The following is a 20,323-nucleotide window of genomic DNA, read 5'->3' on the forward strand; positions in this document are numbered from 1 at the left end:
CATGGAAAGATGCTCCATAACACGTCATTAAGAGACTTATGAAACAGTATAATTATGGAATGATCTCAATATAGGGAATGTTTCTTAAAGTGATATATACACAGAAAGTGTTTATACATTGTGCCTATCATTAGGGAGTGAAAATATGGGGCATTCACATTTTACCACAAGCGGTCGTTATATTCCCCCTAAACTTGTATTACATCTAAAATCCAAAAAGATTTCCAAGCCCTAAAAAAAATATTATTACTTGAGAAATGGCCTCATTTTTTTATGGGAACTGTATGCTCCCTCCCCAATGCTCCAAAGAACCTGTCCCAAATCCAAAAGTCAAGTGGGTCCAGACTCTGTTCTCTCCCTGCAGTAGGAGGTGACATCTCCTCTACAGAGTCCTAAGTCTCAGGAAGTTAAGATCCAGGATGACTTTGCATGACAGCATTACTCTTCACTACATGGGAAGACAAGAACACATATGGCAGCTAGTAAATATATTGTGCAAACCCCCAAAAGAATTCCCTGAAATAGGCAGAAAACATTCTCAAAAATGGATCCTAGGACAGTTCACAAACCACAGGAAAATATAAATATCCAAATATTCCCACAGGCCCTGCCAATGAGATCCACACATCAGCTCTGCACTGTCTTTACTGGCCGTTGAGGAAGATGGAGACCCAGTCAGGCCAGCAACCCTTACGAGGTACAAGAAGAGATGTGGCCACTTGGTTCAAGGGCTGTGTGCAGATCCATCGGCACTGATGTCCCAGAAGTTATGGCAACTTCTTCATTCACCTCCAAAAAAGCACTGGTCTCTTTGGGAGAAGTGGATTTCTTGTTATGGCAGCCTTCTTTACATCCTGTGTTCTTTTTTCTGTGTTCATTCTTCAATCTCCGCTCGTACATCTTGTATGCTAGGTGTTAAAAAATAGTATTAAAAACTCACCTTAACAAAAACCGTAAGGTAGTGATATTGTATACTTGTCAACACTTTGGGGCTGTGTTTGCTTTGGGCCATGTATGTGAAAATATGCAGGAAAAAGAACGGAAAAGAGAAACAGGCAATTGTGGTTCAAGAAGGCAACATAAGTAGATCCTGAACTTGCCTCCCCCCACAGACAATACTAAATTCCTCTGGGAAAGAACCCAAAAACTGTCAAAACAACCCCACTGCATCAGACGAACGAGAGGGAACCACATGGGAGTGAGTAGGAAAGGACAAGTTACCATCTTGTCAGAAATGCCACCCCAGACAGGGCCACCCAAATCAGGAGAGAACTCAAAACATGGAGCTTCTTCCTCAGGAGCAAAGGATTCTTACCCAAGATCAGGTACCCCAATTTTTAAGACAGGCACCTGATAGATGAGCTCCCAAAATATCTGGCTTTTAAGACCAACAGGCCTGGTACCCATGAGACACAGCGGTGCATTGAAAGGAGGAACCACAAGCTGACTCACCCACCCCAGGGCCCAGCCCAGAAGCAGCCCTTGGAAAAGTGCCCCGAACTTAATGTGGAAGAGATTCATTTCTTCATTTTATAGCATCAGACTGAGGGGCAGGAAGAGATACAGGCATCCAGGTCCAGGAAGATAATTTCAAATAAGACAAACTCAGAGAAAGCCATACCAAGACACATTATAATTAAAATGTCAAAAGTTAAAGACAAGGAGAGAATCATAACAGCAGCAAGAGAGAATGACTTGTTACACACAGAGGAAACCCCATAAAGCTACTGGCAGATTTTTCAGCAGAAACTTTGCAGACCAGAAAGAGTGGCATCATACATTCAAAGTGCTGAAAGAAAAAAACTTCCAACCAGGAACACTCAACTCAGCAAACTTACCATTCAGAAGCAGAGGTGAAGTAAAGAATTTCCCAGAGAAGCAAAAGCTTAAAGGAGTTCATCAACATGTACGAGTAATGTTAAAGGGGCTTTTTTAAGATGAAAAGATAGGGTGCTAACTAATAACAAAAATATATATATGAAAGTATAAACCTCACTGGTAAAGGTAAGTATATAGAAAGGTAATGGATTAATCACTTATAAAGCTAATATGAAGGTTAAAAGACAAAAGTAGTAAAAATAATTATAGCTACCATAATTAGTTAAGAAATATACAAAATGTAAAATGTAAAAATGAAAAATGTGACATCAAAAACAAAACATGAAGGGAAGCAAAAATGTAGGGCCTTACAATGTGTTCAAACTTAGGTTGTTATAAACTTAAAATAGATTATTTGCGGGGGTTTTTTAACATTTATTTTTGAAAGAGAGAGAGAGAGACAGAGCACAAGCAGGAGAGGGGCAGAGAGAGAGGGAGACACAGAATCTGAAGCAGGCTCCAGGCTTTGAGCTGTCAGCACAGAGCCCAACATGGGGCTTGAACTCATGAACAGCAAGATCATGACCTGAGCCAAAGTAGGATGTTTAACCGACTGAGCCACTCAGGCATCCCTAGACTATTATAAATACGAGTTGTTAGAGGTAAGCCTCATGGTAACCACAAAGAAGAAACCTTTAGTAGATGCACAAAAGATGAGAAAGGAGTCTAAGCACACCACTGAAGAAAGCCATCAAGCCACAGAGGAAGAGAACAAGAGAAGAAAGGAACAGAGAAGAACTACAAAACAGCCAGAAAACAATGAATGTCAATAAGTACGTACTTATCAGTAGTTACTTTAAATGTAAATGGACTAGGGGCGCCTGGGTGGCTCAGTTGGTTGAGCATCCAACTTAAGCTCAGGTCATGACCTCACGATCTGCGAGTTGGAGCCCCATATCAGGCTCTGTGCTGACAGCTCAGAGCCTGGAGCCTGCTTCAGATTCTGTGTCTCCCTCTCTGCCCCTCCCATGATCATGCTCTGTCCCTCTCTGTCTTTCAATGATAAATAAACAATTTAAAATTTTTTAATAAATAAATAAACATTTTTTAAAACTATAAAAAAACAGGACCCATCGCTATGCTGCCTACAAGAGACTCACTTCAGATGTGAGGACACACACAGAATGAAAGTGAAAGGATGGAGAAAGATGTTTCATGCAAATGGAAAACAGAAGAAAGGTGAGGTAGCTATACTCATATCAGACAAAATAGACTTTAAAACAACAACTATAGAGGCGCCTGGGTGGCTTAGTCGGTTAAGCATCCGACTTTCGCTTAGGTCATGATCTCGCCGTTCGTGGGTTCGAGCCCCGCGTCGGGCTCTGTGCTGACTGCCAGCTCAGAGCCTGGAGCCTGTTTCAGTCTGTGACTCCCTCTCTCTCTGACCCTCCCCTGCTCGCGCTGTCTCTCTCTCCTAGAAATAAATAAAAAAAAAAAAAAACATAAAAAAAAAACAACTATAAAGAGAGACAAGGACATTACATAATGACAAAGGAGTCAATCCAACAAGAGAAGATAACATTTATAAATATATACACACACAACATAGGAGCACTTAAATATATAAAGCAAATATTAACAGACTGAAAGAGAGAAATTATCAACAATATAATAATAATGTGGGACTTTGACACCCATTCACATAAATGGATAGAATGTCCAGACAAAAAAATCAAATAAGAAAACATTGGCCTTAAATGACACATTAGACCAGATGATGTCAACAGATATATACAGAACATACCATCCAAAAGCAACAGAATACATATTTTCAAGAGTACATGGAACAGTCCCCAGGATAGATCATATGTTAGGCCACAAAACAAGTCTTAACAAATTTTAGAAGACTGAAATCATATCTAGCATCTTTTCTGACCACACTGGTATGAAACTAGAAATTAACTACCAGAAGAAGACTGGAAAATTCACAAATATGTGAACACTAAACAGGCTGCTACTGAACAACCAATGGGTCAACAAAGAAATCAGAAGTGAAATAAAATTCCTGAGACAAACAAAAATGGAAATACAGCATGGCAAAACCAAGCTCATGGAGATAGAGAATAGATATGTGGTTACCAGAGGCAGGGGTGGGAGGTAGCAGGGTGAGGGATATCAGTGAAGGGAGTCAAAAGGTAAAAACTTCCAGTTATAAAATACATAAGTCATGTGACTATAGTTGATAACACTGTATTGTATAGTTGAAAATTGCTGAGAGAGTACATCTTACAAGTTCTCATCACAAGGGGAGAAAAACCTCTAGGTATGGGGCAGGTGTTAAATGGACTTACTGTGGTGATCATTTCACAATATATACAAATATGAATCATTATGTGGTATACCTGAAACTAATATAATGTTGTATGTCAATTATACCTCAATTTAAAAAAGAGGAATCTATGGAAGAAAATAATTTGATATATCACAATGGCTATTTTTATCTAGAATGGACCATTTGTGATTGAAATATTCATCAGGTCACTGATGGCTCCTCCATTCAGTCAGTCAGTCAGTCAGTCAGTTAGCAACACCTATGGAATGCTTCCAGTGAGTCAGGTGCTCTCCTGGGTGCTAGAAGATACCTGGGAATGAGTCAGATGTGTTCCTCCCTTCATAATCTCACCAAGGAGAATAAATTAAAACTTGCATCTGCGACCAGGGAGATTTATCCTGCTAAGATTTCTCTTATTTTCTGATAAAATTCAACCCCAAATATTCCTTATGTTGACTGTTATATTAGCAATCAGTAGATAATCAGTTATACCAGTAATTATTCAGTCTTACACAGAACCTGTTCCCTGGTAACAGTGAAAATTTACAATGGCCCAAGATTAAAATATATGTGTGTATGTATATATCCATGTCTTTTTAAATTGACATTCTGTGAACCTATCCAATGACTGACTCTAAAATGATGTATATTTGGCTATATGGATAGGTATATATGATATGCATGTAAACAAATATGTATTTCAATATCTGTGTATGTATTATATTTCATAGTTTAAAAAATATTTCACAGCCATTCAGTACAATTCTTAGTCAGAGAAGCATTGTGAAATAACTTGGCATTTGGAAGACCTCATGGCTCTTGATGAAATAGAACAAATGTCATGTTGAAGATAAATTATTGCTCATGGAGACTTATCAAGTCCTAGAATCTAAGTTCTAACAGTGCATTGTCTTTTATGAAGCATGTTGGTTTATAATTATAAACTCCCATCACATGTGTTTGATATTTTGCTGTGAAAGCAAAGGGTCTTGTTTGTGCACTCTATTTTCCCCAGAAATGCTGGGCTAAAAATGTATCTATCACAAGCATAGTACATGTATGTTCAGGTAGAAAAAGAAGTTTGTGGCTTGGGTTGACAATTTTCAATCACATCTCCCCATTGGAGGCTCTACTCACCTGCAACAATGAGAAATCCATCCAACAGCTGGAAGAGTCCATAGGCCAGTGGGAAGCTAAGCATCTGGACCAACTGCTTGGCAGTGAAAGATAACTGGAGCATGGTGACACACATCTGAATATTCTGAGCTCCAGTTTCTAAGGAAATCGTCCTGCACCTACCAATGAAAGAATTTTTCAAGAGGTACATACTAGAATTAGGACTCTTAAATTGTTCTCTTATATACAGCAATAAATATACGCTATGAGCTTAGGCCACTAAAACTGTTTACTCATGGGGCACCTGGGTCGGTTAAGCCTCCAACTCTTGATTTGGGCTCAGGTCATGATCTCAGAGTTCATGAGTTCAAGCCCTTCCTTGGGCTCCGAGCTGACAGTGCAGAGCCTGCTTGGGATTTTCTTCTCTCCTTCTCTCTTTGCCCCTCCAAAAAGATGTTTACTTTCTTCATAATCATTTGATGAATGTGCCTATTCTGGAGGTGGTCTGCTCTCCAAGAGACTGTTCAGAGACCCTCAGAACCCCATCCTAGGAATCTGGGTGGAAAGACATGAAATACACACAGGAAAGATCCAGTACACAAGACAAAATATGATTGAGGGTCAGAGAGAAGCTACATAAATTCATGTAAGTGGCATAAATGGGTAGAGAAGGCTTCACAGAGGCATAGGTGAATGAAAGCGTGAGGGTGGGAGCAGCATTTCATGTGGGACAGTGACTAAAATTAAAGATCCAGGGACACATATGACCTACACCTACCAGGAGGCGGTGCATATGCTGTGAGCCAATCTGTGTGGAGTGCAGGGTTAGAGATGAGCATGGAAAGGTGACATAGATATGGGAAAATATAAACTCAACAACACTTGAAGGTAACACAAAAACCCTAAGTGAAAACCAAATGTCTAAAACTAAACATCTAAAACTCTTTGGTGAAAGATTTTAGGAACACGTTTTTTCCCTACTTTCTATTTTTCTGTATTTTATTAGTTTTCTTTTTTTATATATATATTTTTGGGTGTTAGATATTTTTATTTTTTATTTTTCTTTACAAATAGTTTATTGTCAAATTGGTTTCCATATAACACCCAGTGCTCATCCCCACAAGTGCCCTCCTCCTGCCCATCCCCCCCTCCCCCCCGACATCCATCAGTTCTGTTTGTTTCTCAACATTCAAGAGTCTCTCATGGTTTGCCTCTCTCCCTTTCCCCCACCATTTCCCCCCCTTCTTTTCCCCCATGGTCCTCAGTTAAGTTCCTCCTAATCCTCCTATACGTGCAAACATATGATATTTGTCCTTCTCTGCCTGACTTATTTCGCTCAGCATAACACCCTCAAGGTCCATCCATGTTGCTACACATGGCCAGATTTCATTGTTTCTCATTGCCATGTAGTATTCCATGGTATAGATAAACCACATCTTCTTGATCCATTCATCCGTTGATGGACACTTAGGCTCTTTCCATGTTTTAGCTATTGTTGAGAGTGCTAATTGGGGGGAAAATGAGATAAACTTCACTTGAAAACTAAAAATCAGGAGAGAGTAAAAGGAAGACCTCGGGGGCTGCATTAAGCAGTTTTGTCTGTTTCTAATTTATAAAGAGGGTCTTCAAGTTTCTGTAGATGGAAGTGAAGAGGGGAAAGAGGTGTTTCAGAATCAAAACAGCATCTCTGTGCAAGCTGGTTTGGAATATGGAGGTAACAAGGGGAGGTATAGTGTGGGCATGAAAACATTGGTACAGGGCAAACTCTACCACTCTTACAATATTTCTATTTACTCTCTTGCTTGCTATGCTTTCTTTAGACCACTCTCACTCCTTTCAGACCCCTGTCAATTACTTGATATGAGTAAGCTACAAAAGTGGACCTCACACCTGGACCATTCACAAGCCAAATGCAATGTCTCAATCCTGATCTTTCTCAAGCCATCAGGTATGGAGAAGACAAGATTGTTAACTACATTTTGCCATAGGAATACTTTACAGATCTGGTTATATTTCAACCACTCAACAATATGTTCCTAATTACTGGCTTTGCAAACAAACTCCAGTTCAAATCCTAATTCCACCACATTCTGGCTCTATTAACTTGGTCAAATTCCTTAACGTCTTGAAGGATTTGCACATCTGTAGAATGAGGGTACTAATAGTAACTATGTCTCAGGCTCATAGTAAGAAGTAAAAGAGATACCATAGGCAGAGCATCACTCACTACCTGGGATAATCCTAAATGCTCCCCAAGTAGACTAGAAACAGATTTCTTCTACAAAATAAACATCAAAATGCACACCACTTTCTATTCTCTTTGACTTAAATCTATCTTTTAAGCGTTTTAAAGCTGAAACCCCACCTTCGAAGTTCAACTACATAGCTCACTTTTCTTCAATAATTCTTTTCTGACTTTAGAGATAGTACATACTCATCAAAAAACTCAGGAAATATACCAAGAAAATGTTAAGAAACTAAAATTACTCTTAATCCTACTACTGAAAATTAAACACTATTAGCATATGGTATTTTTCTCCCAGTATTTTTTCATGCATAAAATTCTTCTGCTTTCTTCTACAAAAAGGGAATCAAAATGCATAGTTTCCTATTCTCTTTTAAATTTATCTTTTAAGTATTTCCCAAAAGCGTTAAAATTGATGCACCACGGTCTATCGCATAGATACATTATGAATTAAATATCTCCCTATTGTCAGATATTTAAATTGTTTGTATTTTTTATATTTATAAATAATGCTGCAATCAACATCTTCGCACATCAATATTCGTGTGCTTATCGACAGTCCTAGCTTCAGGACAGATTGCTAGAAGTAAAATCACTGAGTGAACAGCTATAAATATTTATAAATCTATTGATATGACTAAATTACCTTCCAGAGAATTTATACCACTTATGTTCCCTCCAACAACTCACCTACAGACATAACAACATGGAGTATTATCATTTTTAATATTTCACAATATTTATAAATTATATGTCCCAACTTGTAATGACAAGATATCCAATAAAGTCCCATCTTACTTCTCCAGTTTGCCCTTCCTCCTCTTGCCCCTTATCATTAGCACTTTTACAGAATTTGGCACAAACAATGGATAAATGCTTAATCTCTTTAATCTTGCTCATGCCCTAGAATGATCTCTATATTTAATGAAACCATCTCAACCCTATCTAATTACTAGGATAAGAAGAGAAATGTGTCTAGATTTCAACATGTGGTGTTAACACCTCAATCCTAATTTCACAGATTACAATTTCCCATCACTCTGGCCTTTGTTCTCATTTACGTAAGAAGTACTGTGATCTTTTCACTCTCTTTATCATGAGTCATCCTGTTCCATCCACCTTGTAAGTCAAGACTCTTAATGTCTCCTGACAGACCCAGGCATCAAAGCCTGCCATACAGTGTGTTTACTTTATCCTCCTCAAAACAGTGTACGGATAATTTAACTGTACCTCTGCCAAGATTGGTGGGTAAGAAGAGCCAGCAGAAAGCCCGTGACATGGCCAATCAAAGGGAAGATGAAACTGATGGTCAGGAGAGTGATGTCTGAATTCCAAGATCCTTTTGCCAAGACCACACCAGCAACTGCGACCACCAAAAGGAGGACCCCACCAACAATGGCCCCAATCTAAAGCAAACCAATAAAATAAGTACATGTAAACATCATGTCCTTTCAGCTCTATGATGCGAAGTCCATCAGTGCTTCTAAAAAGCTGGGAACGGAGGCACCTGGGTGGCTCAGACGGTTACGTGTCCAACATCGGCTCAGGTCATGTTGGGCTTTGTGCTGACAGCTTGGAGGCTGGAGACTGCTTTGGATTCTGTTTTACCCTCTCTTTCTGCCGCTCATGCTCTGTCTCATGCTCTTTCTCTCTCTTTCTCTCAAAAATAAGTAAAATAAAAAGCTGGGAACCTAGAAGTTTTGGAACAAAGAAGAGACTTACCACCGAATCCAATCTCATTTGACAGAAAAGAAACCTAAGTTCCAAAGTGGTCAACTGACTTGGCTAAGCTGGAAATCGGTGGGGCTCAACACAAATCCAAGTCTTCTTTTAAGATTAGTATTTTTTCCCTGGAAGTAGAAGATTTTGCCAGAAGGATTGGGGAGTGGACTTTTTCAAGGATAGGACAAATTTATGAAATAAGCATAATCTGACAATAAGCCTCCACCACCCCTACATGCACTTCCTAGATCCCTCGCTGGTAATCCCTTAACTGAGATCTGTCCTGCCTGGCTATCTGCCACTCTCTTCTTATTACTTCTTCAACTACCGATGGATTCCTATGGCTTTCATCCCGGTCCCCCTCTCCTCCAAATAAAATCTACCCGTTCTTCACTAGATAATCTGGGCTAACATTATTTGAATAGAGGTACTAACAGTTACCTCTTTCTTCTCCCAAATGAATATCGTTCTTACTTTTGTTGTTCAACATAAAAGAATTTCCAATAGTTTGAGTTTTAGATCAGACAAAGAGAAAGCCAGACCCAGAATATTTGGAGAATATTAGGATTTTGACAAGCGCCCATTCATATCATGTAGACAGCAAACTGTCTATAACTGTTGTTATAGCTGCGATCTGGATTTGAAATGATTCAAGGCGTGGAGGAAGGTGGTCATGGGGGAGCAGAACAAAATGAAAATAATCCAATGCATCAGAGATGTGCTCTGGGGTTATTTTTACTGGTCAAATACAAAGACAGACAGCTCCTGCTTAACGGGAAGATGCCAGCACACACAAAGAAGACCTATGACTGTCAAAACCCCTCTTCATCTTTCTATCAAAAAAGGATCTCAAAGTTTAAAAATTCACCAAGAGCAATTTGTTCAGAAAATTCATCAGATCTAAAATTAAAAGAAGACCAAGAACAAAGAATGAAAATATATCAAAATAATGACTAGATTATTCTAGTTTTTTACTAAGGTGCTCTAGCATATCTATGCATATTATTAAATGTTTTTGGCCACAAATCCTATGAAACAGGCAAAGAAAGGGGTTTTAATCTGCACCTGACAGATAATAAAAGTGACATACAGAAAACTTATCTGATTTCTCTATTGACACTGAGGGATTAATAGAGGATCTCGAAACACCAAAATTATGCGGGTTTTTTTGCTAGAATACCTAAAAAGTAGTCTAACAAAAGATAGTACTTTATCAAAAATAGAATATTTGAAAAGTAAGAGGTTCCCATGGTTATACTCTGTCCTCTTATCTTGTAAATAAAATTACAACCATACGCAGCCACATTGGAAATTTTCTCCCACTGAAATAACAAAGTCACACACTCACATGCAATCCAAATGTACAACATTTAAGCCTTCCTCCAGTTCTCTGTGCCCAATTGATTTGTCTGCTTGTCAACCCCTCTTTCCCCTCCTGATCTCATTGGAGGAACAGTGAGAGTTCTTCAGTCTTGTGCGGAAGTGAGAAAGCAGCATCCATTTGTGAGGACCAACGGAGGAAGGGGCGGCGCTCCGTCAGGGGGAGCCAGACGGCAGGAACTTACACTGAACCAAACCATAAACCCCAAACTAACATGAACTGGGATGTATTTGCTGAACCTCCAGTTAGCCCCAAATGTTTATTTCTTTATAAATGTAAAATATAAGTAAAGCATTTAAAAAATCTTCATAACGCAGCACATAATGGGACCTCACATCTTCTAAAATGATACATAATTGGAAACACTGAAAACACCCTAGGATATTGACACCTTTGTTGAGAATGCCTCGTGATTTTTAAAGCTACTTTTATATCTTTAGAAGTCAGCTTTAGATATTTTTTAAAAGTCCTTTCAGAGATATTTTTAAAACAAGAACATTTGCTTGTTTCTCCAGCAGACAAAAGCCAAGGCTGGAAAGTCAAAAGGAGGGAGGAGGTTCCAGTTACCATCATTCCATGACCAGACTCCTTAACGCGTTCTGCATTTCACCCTGACAGCTTTTCATGTGGTCAGCAGCCACAGCAGTTGTTCACGTGTACCGACTACAACCTCAAAGCTTCCCCAGGAATGCTTCTGAAAAATAGCCCTACTTTTTCATGCAAGCAGCCAGTACTCTTCAACACTAGGCAGCCAGTACTCTTCAACACTAGGAATCCATTGCATGCACACCTGACCGGCTTTCACCTTGAGAGCACTTGTGTGGAGCCTCGTGAATAGATGGGCCCTGGGTTCTCTCTGGCCGCACACAGGCCTCCTGTGACAGCTTTCCTGTCACTAAAGCAAGAGTCCTACTCTTGACAGTGTGTCCATAATCCTCAGGGTATGGGCCTACAGGAATGACAGAGCATGGCTGAGGAGAGTGGAGGAAATATGGAGGTTAGATCCAAAAACACAGGACTGGGCGCCTGGGTGGCTCAGTTGGTTGAGCATCCTACTCTTGGTTTCAGCTCAGGTCATGGTCCCAGGGTCATGGGATTGAGCCCTGCGTCAGGCCCCACATTGAGTGTGGAGCCTACTTGGGAATTTCTCTCTCCTCTTTCTCTCTCTCTCTCTCTCTCCCTCCCACCCTCTGCCCTTCTTCCCCCAACCTGTCTCTAAAATAAAATAAAATTAAAAAACAAAAAGACAAAAAAACAAAAATCGCTGGGTGTAGGGTTGTATTTCACTGACCCATCTGTTACAGTCATTGTCTACGTCTGTCTTTCCAGTGTCTAAGCCTAAGGATACATTAACTGCCATGTGGAGCTGCTTACCTTGAGAATGATTTTGGATTGCTTAGGCCACCTATAATTCACATAGACACCAAAGGCCACGGGGATGGTCAGGCACAGAAGGGTGATTCCTGAGGAGAAGAAAAATCCATCAGATAATATCTCCTCTTACCTTGACTGCTCAGTCTTCAACAATTTCTATTTCAATTAGATATAGGATTTAATTAAAACTGCATTTTAGGGGTGCCTGGATGGCTCAGTTGGTTAAGCATCCCACTTCAGCTCAGATCATGATCTCACAGTTCATGGGTTCAGGTCCCACATCAGGCTCTGTGCTGACAAAGTCTGGAGCCTGTTTTGGATTCGGTGTTTCCCTCTCTCTTTCTGCTCCTCCCCTGCTTACACTCTGTCTGTCTGCCTGCCTCTCTCTCTCTCTCTCTCTCTCTTTCTCTCTCTCTCTCTCAAAAATAAAAAAAAACATTTAAAAAAACATTTTTAAGCTGCATTTTATTTCTGCATCCACCTCCAAATATAAAGAAAGAAAAAATCTTTGGAAGACAGTCTTCGAAGGGTATATATTGCCACTGAATGCCACCATTCTTGTTCCATCATTTCTCTCTCAAAATTCCCCTGACAATCACATGGAATTTTAGAAACAACCAGAAATGTAAACATTAGAAAAGAGGCAGACTGCAAAATTCTTTGGTTACAATGCATGAGGTCACCTCTCTATGACCACAGCTCTTACTTCTCTGTGTGAAGCCAATAGGCCAATTGTTTCACAAAGTAAAGAATACCTATTGATGATATAAAAACAGCATCTGTCACACATACCAAAGAATTTCTCATATTCTGCAAATGTATCCAGGAAACCTAAAGTTAGATAGGGAAAAAAACGCCTTTTCATGAACACAATTGAGTCAAGACATTAAAGGCAGGCTTAGGAGAACAGAGACCTACTCGCCAGCAGCAGGATCCATACACTGACCTTCTCTCCAGTGCTGTTTTCCAAATCTGGCCACATGCCTGCAATACTGGCTCCAAAGTTATATGAGTTGCTCACAATATGTTGGGTTTTAATTGTTTGCAAGTGTCTTTTAGAATACATTATCAAAATAGAATATGTTAATTTACTGATCAGAATAAGTTATGTGAATAAAATCATGATTTCCTAAACTAGGATTTCACTCAAATTTTACAAATTCAATGGGCTCCAGCTGTCCTTGGAACATGGCTCTATTCATGTTTTTCAGCTATGGGCCATGGTTTGTAAAGCCCTCCGAGTGATTACTTGAGACTCCAGATTAACACTAGAGTTTTAAGAATCATAATTCCTGCCTAATTCTCCAAAGATTCTGAGAAAATGAGAATAGCCATATCATTTCACCGTTTTCTTCTAAGCTTAGTTAAGTCAACTGAGATCTTTAGAGAAAGGGCAAATTTTAATGAAAAATGACAATCAGGAAAGCATATATGGAAGAGATATGGGTATGGTTGTGACATGTGGATATGCTCTCTAATAATTGATAGGAACCATTCAGGTTGGATCAATAAAGATGTCAAGATTCACGAGCCATATGAAAGGTAGAACTGTAGGGACTAAAGTCTCATTAGACCCACTGTGATCCAGTTAACAACCAATGGCTATAGTGAATTATATAAGGGGGTTTTTTAATGAGCAAGTTCTCTTTCTTTATTTGCAAAAGTGAACTCTTGCAGGGTTAAGAGCTTGGCTTTGCAGTCAGATTCCCAAGTCAGAATTCCAGTTCTTTGCAGACCAGCTGCATATACTGGGTGAAGTTAATTAACCTCTATCAGCCTACAAATCTAGGACACAGAACTAGTAATAGAATCAATGCGGAAGTATTATTTCAAGAATTAGATCATTTATTTTATTTATTTATTTTTTATTTTATTTTTTTTAGAGAGAGAGAATGAGTGGAGAAGAGAGGTCGAGGGAGAGAGAGAGAACCTTAAGCAGGCTCCACATTCAGCATGAAGCCAGGTGCAAGGCTCGATGTCACAACCCAGGAATCATGACCTGAGCTGAAATCAAGAGTTGGATGCTCAGGAACATGACAAGGCTGTCCACTCTCACCACTGTTTTTCAACATAGTGTTGGAAGTCCTAGCCTAAGCAATCAGACAATACAAAGAAATAAAAGGCATCCAAATCAGCAAGGAGGAAGTCAAACTTTTACTCTTCATAGGCGACATGGTACTCTATGTGGAAAACCCAAAAGACTCCATCAGAAAGCTACTATAACTGATACATGAATTCAGCAACACAGGATATAAAATCAATGTACAGAAATCAGTTGCATTCCTATACAGCAATAATGAATCAGCAGAAAGAGAAATCAAGGAATCAATCCCATTAACAATTGCACCAAAAACCATAAATACCTAGGAATAAGCCTAACTAAAGAGGTGAAAAATCTATACACTGAAAACTATAGAAAGCTTATAAAAGAAATTGAAGAAGACACACACAAAAAAAGAAAAAACATTCCATACTCACGGACTGGAAGAACAAATATTGTTAAAATATTGATACCACCCAAAGCAATCTATATATTCAATGCAATCCCAATCAAAATAACACCATTATTCACAGAGCTAGAACAAACAATACTAAAATTTGCATGGAACCAGAAAAGACCCCAAATAGCCAAAGCAATCCTGAAAAAGAAAAACCAAAGTTGGAGGCATCACAATTCCACACTTCAAGCTATATTACAAAGCTGTAATCATCAAGATAGTATGGTACTGGCACAAAAACAGACACTCAGAGCAACGGAACAGAATAAAGAACCCAGAAATGGACCCACAAACGTATGGCCAACTCTTTGACAAAGCAAGAAAGAATAACCAATGGAAAAAAGAGTCTCTTCAGCAAATGGTGTTGGGAAAACTGGACAGCGACATGCAGAAGAAAGAAACTGAACCATTTTCTTACACCATACACAAAAATAAACTCAAAATGGATGAAAGACCTAAATGTAAGACAGGAAGCCTTCAAAATCCTAGAGGAGAAAACAGGCAACATCTTTGACCTCAGGTGCAGCAACTTCTTACTTGACATGTCTCCAGGAGTAAGGGAAACAAAGCAAAAGTGAACCTTATTTGGACCTCATCAAGATAAAAACCTTCTGCAAAGCAAAGGAAACAATCAGCAAAACTGAAAGGCAACCAACAGAATGGGAGAAGATATTTGCAAGTGACATATCAGAAAAAGGGTTAGTATTCAAAATCTATAAAGAACTTATTAAACTCAACACCAAAAAACCCCAAATAATCCAGTGAAGAAATGGGCAGAAGACATGAATAGACATTTTTCCAAAGAAGACATCCAGATGGCTAAAAGACATGAAAAAATTTTCAACATCACTTGTCATCAGGGAAATACAAATCAAAACCACAATGAGATACCACCTCACACCTGTCAGAATGGGTAAAATGAACAACTCGGGCAACAACAGATGTTAGTGAGGATGCAGAGAAAGGGAAACCCTCTTGCACTGCTGGTGGGAATGCAATCTGGTGCAGCCACTCTGGAAAATAGTGTGGACATTCCTCAAAAAGTTAAAAATAGAACTACCCTACAACCCAACAATTGCACTACTAGGTATCTATCCGAAGAATGCAGGAGTGCTGCTCTGAAGGGGCACATGCACCCCAATGCTTATAGTAGTGCTACTGACAATAGCCAAAGTATGGCAAGAGCCCAAATGTCCACTGACCAATGCATGGATAAAGAAGATGTGGTATATGCATACGGTGGAATATTACTTGGTGATCAAAAAGAATGAAATCTTGCCATTTGCAACAATGTAGATAGAACTAGAGTGTTTTATGCTAAGTGAAATAAGTCAATCAGAGAAAGACAAATATATGATTTCACTCATATGTGAAATTTAAGATACAAAACAGATGGACACAAGGGAAGGGAAGCAAAAAGAAAATAAAGACAGAGAGCAAAACAAATCATAAGAGGCTCTTAAATACAGAGAACAAACTGAAGATTGCTGGAAGGGTGGCATCGGGTGAGGTGAAGGGCTAAAGGGGTGAGGGTCATTGAGGAGGACACTTGTTGGAATGAGAACTGAGTGCTGTAAGTGATGAATCACTGAATTTTATTCCTGAAATTATTATTACCCTATATGTTATCTAATTTGCATTTAAGTTAAAAAATTTTTTTTTAATTTTAGAGTTGGACACTCAACTGACTGAGCCACCCAGGCACCCCAGTAGTTTGTTTTAAAATTCACATAAAGGAGATACCTAATGAACAGTGGCTATTATTATTACCATCAGCATTACTATTACTGTTCCATTTCACAAGCCCAGTACAGACCTATATTCTGATATGGAATGGTGAGATTCTGCCCAAGATTCCAGGACAAGGTGTAGAGATACAGGCAGAGCGGCATCATTCCCAGGGCAGCCACAGTGGAACAGGTCGTCATAGAGATGCTGAAAGTGAAATTAATATGATACGTAAGAGGAAGAGTTTGAAATGATGAAGTGCTGATCACAAGCAACTCCCAGGACATACCTTAGAGATCACATGGGGTGAGTTACTTGAAGCCCACTCCTATCTTATTATTCAACAAATGATGGCTGCATTTGTGGTCTAGAAAAGCATTTCCAGCAGTATTTGATGTTCATCAATTAACTCCTATTTACCTGAGAATCTACTTGTTCTAAGTATTCTGCTAGGTCCTAAAGGGTTTTTTCCTTATAGAGTTCTTTCTATTAAGATATAATTCATAGACCATAAAATCCATTATTTTAAAGTGTTTTTAATATATTCACAAGATTATGCAAAAATATTTATTTCTATAATTTTTTAATCACCCCAAAAAGGACCCCCACCCAGCTAGCTGTCACTCCTCATTCTCTTCTCCTAGCCACTGATAACCAGTAATCCACTTTCTGTCTTTATAGGATTTCCCATTCTGGATATTTCATATGAATACAATCATACAACATGTGGCCTTTTTCATGTATCTGGCTTCTTTGACTTAGCATAATTTTTTGAGCTTCATCCATATTTTAACACATATCAGTACATCATTTCCTTTTTATGATCAAATCATATTCCATTGCATGGATAGACCGCATTATTTCTACCCTTCTGTTAATTGATAGACATTTGAGATGTTCCTTCTTTATGGCTATTATAAATATTGCAGCTATGAATATTTGTGCATGATGTTTTGTGAATATATATGAATTCAATTCTCTCAGGTGTATACTAGGAGAAGAATTGCTCAATCACAGCTTAATTTTTTGAGGAAAGGCCATTTCCAAAGCAGCTGCACCATGTTATACTCCTGCCATCAGTATATGAAGGTGTTACATATACATTAAAAATTTTTGCACAAATATTCATGAAGAATACTGGTGTATAGTTTCTGTTCCTACAGTGTCTTTGTCTAATTTTGCTACCAGGAGATGGGAATAAGGCAAGTTTGCCACAAGGATAAGTGTTTGCCCAGTGTGAAGTGTTATAAATATGTGTCAGAAGAAGTTATCCAAATACCACATGTGCTAAGTTTCCCACTGGACAGAGAAGGGACCCCCACAGTACAGATCCTCAGGGCAAGCTAGACAGAGCCAGAGAAGTTACAAAACCATAGCAAGAAAGAATTGATGTGGGATGCTAGACTAAATTAAAAGCTCTCTTTGGGGTGCCGGGGAGGCTCAGTCAGCTGAGCATACAACTCTTGATTTTGGCTCAGGCCATGATCCCAAGGTCATGGAATCGAGTTCCGCATCGGGCTCCGTGATGAGCCTGGAGCCTGCTTTGGATTTTCTCTCTCTCCCTGTCTCCCTCTGCCCTTCTCCCCTGCTTACACACTCTCTATCTCTCTCTCAAAAAAAATTCTCTTTGAATTCTAATATTGTATAATCCCATGATTAGAAATAGTAATTGAAGTAGAGTGATAAATTACAACAGATAGTAAGATTTCTAGACTTTTAATGGTGGTGTGATTGACGGTGGTCACTTAGCATCAATCTGAGGGATGACAATAAGACATCCACCAGAAAGATCCTGAGTAGGCAAAGGGAAACTCAGGACCACAGCTGCTGTCATCACTAGACACACAAATCTGGCCATCTTGGGAAGAGAAATGTAGGTGCAGAAGCTGAATGAACCAAATCCAAAGAGCCTGATAATAGCCAAGCCATGCAACTTCACCAGGAAAACAAATGTGAATGATGAGAACAGAGTTTTGGTCCTTGTTGAACAAAGCTAAGATGATTTCTGATAGACAATTGGGTTTGTTTATCTCTGTCATTATTGAGATTGTCTCCAAGTGAAAAAGATAACAAAGTTAGTGCTGTAGGTCTGGAGGAATGGCAAGTATATCATATCTAGAGTAAAAACCCTTCAGTTTAGAACCTTTCGATATTCTGGATCTTGATTACTGTACTTTTATTGCATCTTATGAAATGTTATTGCTTCATAAATTTATATGTTGTTTCCATTTTTTCTGAATAATAAAGCCTTGTTTTCTAAGTCTCTACATTTCTTAATTGGAGAACAGGACTTAGTCACATTAAAATGCATAGCTTCAGTGCAAGGAGTAAAGCATGCATAATGAGGGACCAGGGGCATGGGGAGCAGAGCTGTGGAAAGCCCTCTCCTGCTTTGGACAAGGGCCAGAGAGGAGCCACCGTGCATTTAGAGAAAGACACAGAAGCGGGTGGAGAGCTAGGAGATGATGTTCGCTGAAAGCTGAGAAGAGAGAGCCTTCAAATGCAGGCTAAATGCCAATAATAGATCAAAAAGGATGAGAACCCAATAAGTCCATTTAGGACCATCCAAGCCTCTCCAGTGTTTTGTGCCTCCACCCCAGAAGCGTCCTATCCTCCACTCACCTCCACCCCCGCTCCTAAACTCAAGCTGCCTTTTGTTCCCGTCTGGGTGACAGAACCAGTGAAAGAATGAACCAGTAAAATTAAAGGAAATAGGTAAATGGAAATGAGAGATCCTTCAGGCCAACAAAATATTTTCTAATTGCTAGGGGAAATTACATAATCTTTCTAAACATGTACAAACTACTTCTAGACACTGTTAATGCTGCTCTATTCAATGACGTGAGGCAAATGGAGCAGCACATAACACAACTCATGGGGAAAACAAGAGTTTGTCTACCTCAAATCCAGGTCCAGTCTGGAAACTTTTTAATATTCATTGAGTTCTCACAGCAGACTGCCCTGCACATAGTATAAGTCCAATCTGTGTCTGTGGCCCAAATAGCCAAGAGACCAGGAGGGAACCACCTCCCAGCCCACCAAGGAGAGGAAGGAGACCTCTGTAGGGCTAAGGTCTTCTGCAGGGATAACAAGGGGCCTCCTACACTTCATCAGGCCTGCAAGTCACCATCGTTCTTCCTCTGAATGCACATCACCGATGTTTCCATCTAATTACCTTGCCTACAAACCATCTATGATTATTTTGACATTTTCTACCGGAAAGTTTATACTCTTGGCAAAGCGCTAACAACTCTATTTCAATGATATTAAAAATACTCCTCTGCACTCCCATTCATCGCTGATGAACATGCAAAATAAGATACCTTAACAGTCTAGAGCAAAATTATACATGGGCTTACCCTTTAACCCAACAATGCTATAGGTTATGGGAATCTATCCCTAGAACACACTGTCAAAATTATGAAAAGACATGTCTCTAAGATTATTAGATATATATTCAATATAGCTTTCTGCCTGGCAGCCTCTGGTAGTAGTGTTCCAGGAGACTATAAGTAGAAACTGTAAAGCCCCTTGAAGCTTCAGTTTGGAAGCTATAGAGCATCACTTCTGTGTCATTGTATTGGTCAAAGTGAGTCACCAGACCGGCCCAGATTCAAGGGATGGGGAATAGGTGCCCCTGTCTGGATGGGGGGACCAGTCTTATCACATTGCAAAGAAAAGCACATACAAGAATGGAAGGAACCTGTGGCCATATTTTGTGATCTATCAAAGACAAATCCTAAAATATTTTCAGTCAAAATAATACCTGAAGTTGGACTCAAAAGAAATCCACTAGGTAAATGAGGGTAGAAATGAAATGACATGGATCATATGTTAATAATTGTTGAAGCTGGGTGAAGTGTACCAGAGGGCTCACTATTCTTTCCACTTTTATAGATATTTGAAATTTCCCACAATAAAAAGATAAACAAATATCCCTTCCATCTTTGTGGGAGACTGTAGAGCACTGCTATTGATCTGGCAATTCAGGGGGGGTTTTCTATCCTATTTTACTGTGAGGGGATTGGTTGTAAATCTAGTATAATGCATACACTGGCATGAGGGTATCTACAGTGTCTTCTGCTCAACTCTGGCTTCCCTTGGGCTTT

At 39.3% G+C, this 20,323-nt stretch overlaps 1 protein-coding gene across 2 annotated transcripts in view; it reads right to left on the reverse strand.

The window, feature by feature from the left end:
• Positions 1-579: 579 nt before the first annotated feature.
• The window catches only part of SLC10A6 (solute carrier family 10 member 6), a 44,917-nt gene continuing 25,173 nt past the window's right edge, over positions 580-20,323 (reverse strand). For both annotated transcript variants that reach the window (XM_039250541.1, XM_039250542.1), the window contains 5 exons: positions 16,303-16,421; positions 11,989-12,077; positions 8,742-8,917; positions 5,288-5,445; positions 580-908 (listed from right to left, as the gene is read on the reverse strand). In XM_039250541.1, coding sequence (XP_039106472.1) covers positions 691-908; positions 5,288-5,445; positions 8,742-8,917; positions 11,989-12,077; positions 16,303-16,421 — 760 coding nt within the window. In that variant the 3' untranslated portion in view covers positions 580-690. The remainder of the gene's footprint in view (positions 909-5,287; positions 5,446-8,741; positions 8,918-11,988; positions 12,078-16,302; positions 16,422-20,323) is intronic.

The sequence above is a fragment of the Hyaena hyaena genome, unplaced genomic scaffold (assembly GCF_003009895.1).
Source record: "Hyaena hyaena isolate Hyena2069 unplaced genomic scaffold, ASM300989v1 scaffold_373, whole genome shotgun sequence".
Lineage (NCBI taxonomy): Eukaryota > Metazoa > Chordata > Mammalia > Carnivora > Hyaenidae > Hyaena > Hyaena hyaena.